The sequence below is a fragment of the Dreissena polymorpha genome, chromosome 6 (genome assembly GCF_020536995.1).
Source record: "Dreissena polymorpha isolate Duluth1 chromosome 6, UMN_Dpol_1.0, whole genome shotgun sequence".
Classification (NCBI taxonomy): domain Eukaryota; kingdom Metazoa; phylum Mollusca; class Bivalvia; order Myida; family Dreissenidae; genus Dreissena; species Dreissena polymorpha.
This window is the reverse complement of record NC_068360.1, coordinates 99,789,559-99,801,046: the sequence shown is the minus strand read 5'-3', so window position 1 is coordinate 99,801,046 and position 11,488 is coordinate 99,789,559. Positions and strand designations below refer to the sequence as shown.

Genomic DNA, 11,488 nt, shown 5'->3' with positions numbered 1-11,488 from the left:
CTTGTAATTATTATTGCTTAATGTCAATTTTTTTTTATTTGTTTGAAACAATTTGGAACCTTTTGGTTTGAGTATTGTAAGCCTAGTGTTTAATTGCCCCTTTGTTCAGCACAAATATGAAATACATATCTCGTGTATCGTATTTTCATTTAAACTCTGGATTTTAATGACTACAAGTCGGTCGTGCAGTTTAATATTTGTTTAAGCATATAAGGAATCCAACGGTATTTCGGATTTTGTGTTTGTCATGCATAATTTAAATTTCCATAGGAATAAAATAACTCACTGCGACAGGATTACGGCTTTGTTATGGTAAGCATTTGATACAAATGTTATTAAAAAATAGTGTGGTTTTAAATAAATTTTGAGAAAGGGGACGCAAAAAAAACAACAGAAAATGGAGGTGCGTACATGCATCTTGTAACTTTATTTTTTTAAGCATTGGATTAAAGTTTAAATTTAGGTAAGCGTGTCCCTTATACTAAATTAAGTTTTCTATGTCTCCTTTGCATTAAAACTCTGGATTTTAATGACGACAAGTCAGACGTGTTATTTTATTTAACAGTAAAATACTTTTTAAAGCATCGAAAGAATCCAACAGTTTGTCCGATTGAATTTTTGTCATGCATAATTTAATCTTCCATAAGAAAGAAATAACTCGCTGCGTCAGGATTTCGGTTTCCTTTATCATGTTTTAGGTAAGAATGGTTAGCATTTGATACACATGTTATTAAAAAAATAGTGTGGTTTTTAATAAATTTTGAGAAAGAGAAGAAAGAACAGAAAATGGAGGTTCATATCATTGTAACTTTATTGTTTTAATCAATGGATTAAAGTTAAAATTCATGTAAGCGTGTCGTTAATACTAAATTTAGTTTGTATGACTTCGCTTTCGTATAGTATGAAATACATATCTCGTGTAACATAATTTCATGTAAACTCTGGACTTTAATGACGACAAGTTGGATGTGTTATTTTATTTAACAAAAAAATATTTTTTAAAGCATCGAAAGAATCCAAAAGTATTTGGGATTGTGTTTTTGTCATACATAATTTAAACTTCCATAGGAATAAAATAACTCACTGCGACAGGATTACGGTTTCGTAAATCGTGTTTTTGGTCAGAATGGTTAGCATTTAATACAAATGTTATAAAAAAATAGTTTGGTTTGAAATACATTTTGAGAAAGGGAAAGACGAACAGAAAAAGGAAGTTCATATCTTGTAAATTTATTGTTTTAAGCATTGGATTTTAGTTAAAATTGAGGAAAGCGTGTCGTTAATTATACTAAATTAAGTTTTATATGACTCCTTCGCTCTCGTATGGCATGAAATATGTATCTCGTGTAAAGCAATTTCATTTAAACTATGGATTTTAATGACGTCAAGTCGGACGTGCAGTTTAATTTTTTTTAAGCATCGAAAGAATCCAAAAGAATTTCGGATTGTGTGTTTGTCATGCATTATTTAAATGTCCATAGGAATAAAAGTACGGTTGTTTTAATCATGTTTTGGGTCAGAATGGTAAGCATTTGATACAAATGTTATTTAAGAAATAATCGACATGTAAGCGTAGGTTATTTCGGTAATAACCAATGGTTTGGAGTTCCGATGCGTAGTAATTAAACCACGAGGGCGTAGCCAGAGTGGTTTTGTAACAAGCAACGGAACGACATACCGTTGGTTATTACCGCAATAACCAGCGCTTACCTGTTGATTATTTCGATTCTTACACGATTTCATTAATAAGTTATCCGCGATTTAAATGTTATAAATAAGAATTATATTAACCGAACGTCTTCCTATTTTCTGCGAAAACGTGACGTCACCACAACAATGAAAATCAAATAACGTCGTCTTCATTCATAAACAGTGCGTGGACAATCAAAGTAACGTCATATTTATCTCTAAACATAAACATTTTGCTTATTGATTCAAATAAAAGGGAAATAACCATAACACAAATACATTAAATGAACAAAGCATGATAATTAAGTACTATTTGGGTTGAAGTGAACTGCATTACCCGGAAATTATTTCTTTTCCGAATCGTGCGTTAGCGCCCGTGCATTTTAATGAACTAATAATTGAATTTTCCAGAACTATTTTCGAAACATTTGTCTTCGCCCGTGGTTTGTTGCAGAATAACCAACGGTAGTTTTCCTTCTTTGTATATAGAAAACAAGTCACATGCTGTGGTAGAATAAAGCTATTGTGGTTTTAAATAAATCTTGAGAAAGGGAAGGACAAACCGAAAATGGAAGTGCGTATGGTTGTAACTTTATTGTTTTAAGAATTGGATTAAAGTTTAAATTTAGGTACGCGTTTATACTAAATTAAGTTTTTTTTATACATGTCTCCTTTACTCTCGTATGGTATGAAATGCGTATCTCGTGTAACGCAATTTCATTAAAACTCTGGATTTCAACATTTGCCTTGTTAACACTCAAGAGGCCACTTTTTTTTCCAATCTTCATGAAGCATGGTCAGAAGATTTGTAAAACTGATATCCTGTGCTGAGTTCGGAAAATATCAGATTTCGTCCGTTAATAAACATGGCTGGCAGGGTGCGGGGCATTTTTCCTTATATCTCTATAGTAAAACCTTGTTAACACTCTTTAAGTCACATTTACATTCCATTCTTAACCAAACTTGGAAAGGTTTTAAAAAGCGTGGGAATATTGTGGTTATCTTCGCCGTCCGTCTGTTCTGGCCACTATAATTTCCTACACTAAAAGCACTAGAATCTTGAAGCTTAAACACATTGTAGCTATGAGCATATGTGCGGCCCTGCACTATTTCGAATTTAAATCTGACCCCTGGGTCAAAAGTAATGGGGGTTGGGGTGGGGCCGGGTCAGAGATTTTCACCTTTTTTATGTTATTTTACAGTCATTAACTTCTTCATTTCTACACCGGTTTACTTCAAAATGATACTGAACATCTCTTATGACAATACGGTCAATCTCAACTATGCCTGGCCCGATTACCAACCCCGGGGCGCCCCGCCCACATAGGCCATGCCCACGCAAAATTTTGTTTTAACATAAATTCTTCATAAATAATTCATATTTAAAATCAAAGCCAGATTGGCATTCAAGACCCCAAGCTATTTCAGCATAATTAAAATCCAAGCCAGTCTGGTGGTCAAGATCCCAATCTATGTCAGCATTATTAAAACCCAAGCCATTTTGGATGTCAAGACCCCAAGCTATTTCAGCATAATTAAAATCCAAGCCAGATTTGCGGTCAAGACCCTTATCTAAGCCAGATTGGCGGCTAAGACCCCAAGCTATTTCAGCATAATTTAAATCCAAGTTTGGTGTTCAAGATCCCAAGCTAATTCAGTATTATTAAAACCCAAGCCATTTTGGCGGTCAAGACCCCAGGCTATTTCAGCATAATTAAATTCTAAGCCATTTTTATGGTCAAGACCTCAAGGTATTTCAGGCTTATTAAATTCCAACCCAGTTTGGTGGTCAAGATCCCAATCTTATTTAGCATTGTTAAAACCCAAGCCATTTTAGATGTCAAGACCCCAAGCTATTTCAGCATAATTAAAATCAAAGCCAGATTTGCGGTCAAGACCCTAAGCTAAGCCAGATTGGAGGCTAAGACCCCAAGCTATTTCAGCATAATTTAAATCCAAGCCAGTTTGGTGGTCAAGATCCCAATCTATTTCAGCATTATTAAAACCCAAGCTATTTTGGACGTCAAGACCCCAAGTTATTTCGGAATAATAAAAATCCAAGCAAGATTGGCGGTCAAGACCCCAAGCTATTTCACCATAATTAAAATCCAAGACAGATTGGCGACCAAGACCCTAAGCTATTTCAGCATAATTTAAATCCAAGCTAGTTTGGTGTTCAAGATCCCAAGCTGTTTCAGTTTTATTGAAACCCAAGCCATTTTTGCGGAAAAGACCCCAGGCTTTTTCAGCATAATTAAAATCTAAGCCATTTTTGTGGTCAAGACCAAGGTATTTCAGGCTTTTTAAAATCCAAGTCAGTTTGATGGTCAAGATTCTGAGCTATTTTAGCATAATTAAATCAAAGCAAGATTGGCGGTCAAGAGTTGAAGACACCGAGCTATTTCAGCATAATTAAAATCCAAGCCAGTTCAGTGGTCAAGATCAAGAGCTATTTCAGCAAATTCAAACCAGATTGACGGTAGAGAGCCCGATTTTTTAGTCCTCACTCATCCCCCGAAACCCTAAAGGTGTCGCAACTCTAGTTACAATGTACCCCAAATGTTTAACTAAATTCAGGATAAAGATCGAATTACTTGAATATCGATATTGAATTTGCACATAAAGGCAGTTGTTCAAACAGCATATAGAATGATTGAACATACGTACTATAGAGGTATAGTTTACTTAATGTAAAACTGTTATGTAACTGCTCAATAAAGGTACACTGGGCATGATGTTATTCAAACATGTGTGTATGTGGCTGCAACTTATTATCGTATCCCTAAACAGTGTTCAAAGAATAAAATGATGAATTGTGTTATTGCAGCGCTATGAAACACTATTCGTGAGCAAAATCTAGTGTAAGCAAATCGCAAAGTCTCTATTTCGATCACATCGATAATTTTTCAAATGTTGTAAATGTTGAACAAAATACGTTTGCACACAACTGTATTTTTTTTTCAAAGAGGGATTTATTTATAGAACACCATTTTATTTTAATTGCATTCATATCATAACAATGTTAACATGCTACATGTAGTTCTACCTGTGTATATTACATAATCTTTATCACGGTAATCGTTGCGTTCCTAAATTTAATTACTGTTTGCGGTTTTCTTGTAGTTACATATTACAAATTAATACAAAATATGTTATAAAATAACAGTTGCAGAAAATCTAAATGTTATGTTCATAAATAACTTGCAGATTATGTCATATAATTATTTGTATGATTTTAATTGATTATGTGCTTATTTTTTATACAATATTAAATTGTTTTATATTTCCGTCGTTTGAAAATATCCGTCAATTTTTATCTGTCTTCAAAGAGATACCGATGCGTTTCGAACAAAGTCGATATTAATCGATATACCTCGATTAAATTGTACAAAATACTCCCAATTGACTTACTATAGGAATCATGACACTGATGTGACATCGCTAGCATCGTATAAACCATTTGTAACTCTGGTTGTAAATGGGAATTCTTACAACAACATAACACTCGTGTAATTGAAGTCGTTGTTTTCAGGGGTAATATTAGTCAATAAATGCCAAATTAACAAATACATATTCGTTTATATTAAGCTCACTTTCTGTAGCATTGTGTTATCATATAATTACATAATATCTTGAATAGTTGGCATATGTTTCCAAATTCTTGAACTGTAAAGCCTCCCTATACCAGCAAATGATACACGTGTTTGAAGATTTGTAAGATTCCCAAAGATATTTGATTTTGCAAAAACGCTAAACAAGTCTATATTGTTGGATAATCATTTTCCACACCATTACGTTTTGCATATGAATTGCGAACGTTCTTTCTGAAATCCGCAATCGTCAATATATCCAACAATAAGTACTTAAATATGACTCCATCATTAAATAATACTATCTGTTAACGCCTCGCGGTAATCTTCATTTAAGTGAATTTGCCGAGGATGAAATGAGTGTTATAAGCGTCAATTAATATAGTATTAACATGTACTTAAGTAGCATATCTATGTGTGGCTTAATTTGCCGGAAATTGGAATAGGTATTCTATTGCTAAATGTATCCTTACACAATACTAACTCGAATATATAACATAGTTTTACAACAAAGTCAGTCAAGAGCAATAAACATTTATAATTCGTTGCGTTGCAGTACTCAATAATGCAATGTGAATAAACATGCTGCAATAATGCTGTGTGAAACGTAAGTGTCATACTTTTCAACATACATGCTATTTCAATCGGAAGGAAAAAGAACATCAATGTGTTGCCAAATACAAACACAACTTGCAAAGTTGCCCAACATCAACATTACGGCGTGATGCAATCAGTTACCATTGTTGCTTCTTCTTGTAGAGTACGACGATAATGAAATAAATAAATCAATAAGCCCGATAAATGGCCTTATGCTAAGAAGGTTCATAACATGGGAAATTTCTCTGTGTGTGTGTGTGTGTGTGTGTGTGCGTGCGTGCGTGCGTGTGTGTGTGTGTGTGTGCGTGTGTGTGTGTGTCTGTGTCTGTCACTAAACGTTAACCTTGGTCATAATAGCAACTTGATATTAGGCATGCATGTGTATCTCTTGGAGCTGCACATTTTGAGTGGTGAAAGGTTAAGGTCAATCCTCCAATGTCATCCTCCAATGTCAAAGATAAAAAAAAAATCCAAGGGAAGTAATAAGGTTTAAGGGGAGATAATTATCTGTACCTGCCAAATGATAAAAATCAATCAAAGCGGCGCAGTAGGGGGCATTGTGTTTCTGACAAACACATCTCTTGTTTAATCGTCCTTTTAGATACGAAAAGTGATTGTAATTTACATTACACTATGCTGAACTAGAATTATGCTATAATTTATTGTCGTCGAGAATACAGTGTGGTTTTAGCGAAAAACAAACGTATTAAAATGTCAATAGATAACGTATTTGTTGTTATGAAAAATGTGTTTGTAGGTTCAAATTGCTAAAGCTGAATTCAGTAATACTTACTTAAAAACAGAAGATTTTATAACCAGAACAAAGTTTCATTTCATCTCGTTATAAATAGTTATATTTATGTGATAGTACTTTTGTTATTATTCAGTTGATGTGTCATTTTCGATGTTCCTTCATTGATATGTGTTGGTTGTGATCCGACGGTCTGTTCGTTTGTTGTGTTCCGATGCTGTGGTATGTTGTTGTGTACGGTCGTTGTTTTTATTTGGTTATGCTCCATCGTTGTGTAATTCAAATCCCCAGGTCGCAAGTATATGTTTAAACAGAAATAGTTTTCATTCTACCTCTGACCAATCAAAATACAAAAAACATGCATTAAAATCTATTAAAAGTTGAAGTTGAAGTTTATCTATTGAAAGTTGAACATTTGTTTGGAAAATCTCATTATGTTAAATTGCGAACATGTTTCTTTAATGAGCAATCAAGACAATAGTGTGCATTATTTACGAATTAACTAGCCTTGTATTCACATATCACTAAAATTATTAAAAATTTGATGCTTAAAACAAAAATTTGCATGTACAAAAGTTGATGGGGTATATCGTTGGCGTTTAATTAAAGAATTTACAAAATGTAATATCTCTGTACACATAATTCATTACAATGACACGTTCATATACACGCACATTTCTTTGTTAGACCCGATTTTATAAAATTATGACTAGCGGGATAATAAGCACATGCTTCACATAACCATGCCAAAATAATGGACAATATCATCGTCAAATATGTCTGCCAGATATTTCAGGAGGATTTCTTATCAATGATAGAAATACAAGTATAAGATAGGATTGAATGTTATAAAACGTATAATATTATGGTCAATATATCTTTTATGAAAGACATGAAACAAATACAGAGAATATGATTCAGAAATACCCCGGTACTAAGCTAAAGAACTCAAGTCATTAATTAAAGTGTTGCTTCTAAAAAAAACAAGTGACGTGCAATCATTTAAAGCCTCCTCACACATAGACGAATCCATATGACGAAGCCTGGCAAAAAAGGTTAAATTTATGAATTCTAGCGAATTCTTTCCGAAATTGTTTGAAAATGTGTTGCTTTGTGTAATATTATAACGAAAGGTGAACGTAGAGGAACTATTTGGTGTGAATGATTTACGAAGTTTGACGAACAGTTACTACAATTCGCTAGAAAGCGTTAGGTCGCGGAAATAATATTCGTTCTTTCGGTTAGCGATTAGGAGCTATTAAGAGCGTAAAGATACGAATGTAAGCGCAACCTTGCGCATAATTGCGCATACCGCCGAATATTTCCGAAACGGTGTTTCTGCATCCGGGCGTTTTGATACAGACTAATTTTTTTCTGACTCGACTATGCATGTTGATTATGTATGAAGTCTTTTTCATTAAAGGTTTTGCTTAAATTTCGTGTCTTACTTTTACTAGTACTTCCCTTTATAAGGCCAATACAAAAACAACAATACTCTTTATAAATGTATTCCACTAATATGTTACACTTTATTTCAATCTCTAATGTGGCACCATCCTGTCTTGCTATGGCACACATCCCGCTTGAAAGTTGACCCAGTGCTTCAGAGTGTTTCTCACAATCTTGCCCTTTTTGATTGCTGTGTTGTGGCTCCTGATATTGACATTCCTGGTATCCTCCAAGTTGCGACCTCTTTTTCATTCCCCAGGAACCAGATCGCCTCTTCTATCATCATGGTCAACCAGTGCATTTTGCATGGTGGGGTACCTGATCCTCATCAAGTTGTGGAAAATGCAGCATGTCTTTACAATCAGCCTTATTGTGGATGGGATGTAGTTCATCTTTGTGAGAAGTATCTGAAATTACAGATGACCAATATTGTTATGTGTTAAAATTGAACGTGAACATTTCTTTTATAAATGAAATTGTGTTTTGAAAAAGGGTATTGCAGTAAAATTCCGCTATTAAGACCACTTCGAAGATTAAAACAAAATATGCATTTTTTTAACAATATTTAAGTCCCAAATGGTTAATTTATGAAGGAAAATGGTCCGATATTAAGACCACTTCGCTTTTGAGACCACTATTTTGCCTGGTCTTAATAGCGGAACTTTACTGTACCTGGAATCGGTTGGCCAAAATCCCGAATGCATTTTCTGATACCCTCCTAGCCCTGGCTAACCGGTAGTTCAGGATGCTTTCGTCTCTTGTCAGGACTCTATGTCCATAGGGTTTCTGCATGTTATCGTTAAGGATGAAAGCGTCATCTCCAACCAAGAAATAGGGCATGTCGACGGTGTCATTTTGAAAGGGCTGTGGGTCTGGAAATCCAATGAAACCATCCTGCACCATCTAAAGGAATTCTGATTCATTATAAATCTTGGCATCTCCACTTGAACCGTATCCTGAAAAAACAAAAGGATAAGAAATCGTCAGTATAGAATTGTACAATGAAAACAGCACTAAATGTGTATAATTTATGGAATTACAAACTAATGCAGTTAAATTTATGTAGACTAATACTCACAACCCAGATCACAACATACGAATTTGTAGTCCGAGTCGACAATGGCCAGTAAGATGATGCTTTGTAATCCCTTATACTTATAATATAAGGAACCAGAGCTGGCAGGCTTTCTGATAGCTATGTGCGTGCCATCAATAGCAGCAACGCAATTTGAAAAGTTCCAATTCTTGGGGAAACCATCAGCCAGTTGTCTCCATTCTTCAGGTGTGGAGAGGGGTGTCATCACCCCATTAACATATTCTTCACATATAGCATGACACACGTCTCTGATTACTACAGAGAGGGTATTCTCAGCGACCCGCCAGGAATACTGCATGTCTGAGTACTTGACACCAGAAATCAGGTGACGTAGTGTGAAAGCAAACGTTAGCCCTGGATTCAAGGGCTCCATGTACCGAGTGTGTTGCTTCACAAGGCGATGACGAACCTTCTCAAAATTGTATCGTACACTTCAGTAGGCATGCGGAGGAATTTCTTAAGTGTTCCAGGATCTTCACTTCTGAGCTCAACCATGAGCTGATCATAGATGCCAAATTGGCGCCGTCTCCCGGAATGCAACCATGGTCTTCTCCAGATATTACGTGCTCTGGCTCCTATTCTCCACCTTAGTCGGCCTCTGAGAAAGCGGTGTATGTTTAGTTGTTGCTGGACTACTTCTTGATTGGCAATAGCAGCAACATACTGCAGTTTCAGGCGTTGCATATCTTCCATTTGACGAAGAAATAATGATACCTTCAACATTATATATATGAAATATAGGCATATGTCTGCACAAACTACTAAAACAATCAGGAGCGCTATTATTCGGATGGATTCGCATAGATTCGCCTATCGTAGTTACCCTTCGGATTGATTCGTATACGAGCGTATACCGTTCGTTTTCTGAACGTTAACTTATCGTTATAAATCGCTTATATGCGTTGGATTCAATTCGCTACAATACGCAAATCCTCGCTATAGTTCGCAAAAGTTCGAAACCTATCGCAAAGATTTTTTTTCGGATCGTCCTCTTTCGCTTGATATGCAAATGAAGTAATCATGATATGCAAATTAGCTGAGCGCTGCGACCTCTAACGCCAGTTGACGAACGCTATGTGAAGACTTTCCGATCGGCTAACGTATTGAAACGAATTTTAACGAACGATAGACGAAACTTTTATTCGCAAACAATTTTTTAACATGTTTAAAATTTTCCGACGAACAGATCTAATCGCAACGGACGCAAAAGCTCACAAACATAAGAACACTACCAACGATGTGCAACGTACATATACTAATGAGAACGAATTTTGCTGAAGTCTTATTCGCCAGTACCGCAAGTTGACGTCGGGAGACTTTCGCCTATGTGTGCCCTTTAACGATTTGCTCCAGGACGTTGTGGACCGTACTGAAGAAGTGCAGCGAATATGTGTCAGATTCTGTAAAAAATATAGTTTTAAATCGGGGATTATTTAAACAAATACGTTCATTAAATGTTTTTTTCTATTGCATGGTCTTCTTCTAGCGCTGCTCATCTGCTTTTAAACGAAAAAGTAAACATGCATATCCGTCCCTCATTCACTTCAGCTCCCCCTGTACATCCGACCTCGTGTAATTCAGTCCCACCTGCACTTCTGTCCCCCATTCACTTCCTTTACAGTATGAAAGGAAGTACAGAAGGGACGGAAATGCTTCAGGGACCAAAGTACATGAAGGATGGGAGTGCTAGAGGTACGAAATTGCATCAGGGTCGGGCTTGCAGCTGGGGCGGATGTGCATGAAACATGTTAGTCCAGGGGGCATAAGTGCATGTAAGTCGGAAATCCAGATGGAAAGGGAGTGTATGAGGGTCGTTTGTTGTTGTTGTATTTTTGAGAGGAGTACACGCGGAAAGGAAGTGAATGGGGGACAGAAGTGCAGGTGGGACCGAATTACACGAGGTCGGATGTGCAGGGGGAGCTGAAGTGAATGAGGGACGGATATGCATATTTACTGTACACGGCAAGAGAGCGATGAGAGGCTGGTGTCTCCCAGTGCATGGCTTTATTGGGGCGAGTAGGACACATACCAGACGAGGGTGCGCGGCGACTGAGTGGGATTTTGAGATTAAGGGAGTTTACATATTAAGTTACAACAAACCGCACATTTTGAATTTTAAATTTTAAAGGCACGAGTGACAAATGATATAGCGGTAAACGAAACATTTTAACATGTGCACAAAAGAACGTATAAACATGATTGCAATAATAAATTGTTTTAAAACAGGTTATTGTAACAAAACTTATTCTTACATTTGTTAACGATTCAACAATTCACTTTTGTGATATATGTTTATGACAATTCTGGATGCGCGTC

The 11,488-nt window shown here is 35.9% G+C and overlaps 1 protein-coding gene across 1 annotated transcript; it reads right to left on the bottom strand.

Annotated features, from left to right (window-relative positions):
* Nucleotides 1-8,324: 8,324 nt before the first annotated feature.
* Nucleotides 8,325-9,545, bottom strand: LOC127835941 (uncharacterized). Its single transcript, XM_052362362.1, has 3 exons — nt 9,155-9,545; nt 8,749-8,948; nt 8,325-8,483 (listed from the first exon to the last, which is right to left on the bottom strand). Exons 1-3 carry the CDS (start codon nt 9,543-9,545, stop codon nt 8,325-8,327), a joined length of 750 nt encoding a protein of 249 aa, XP_052218322.1.
* Nucleotides 9,546-11,488: the final 1,943 nt, after the last annotated feature.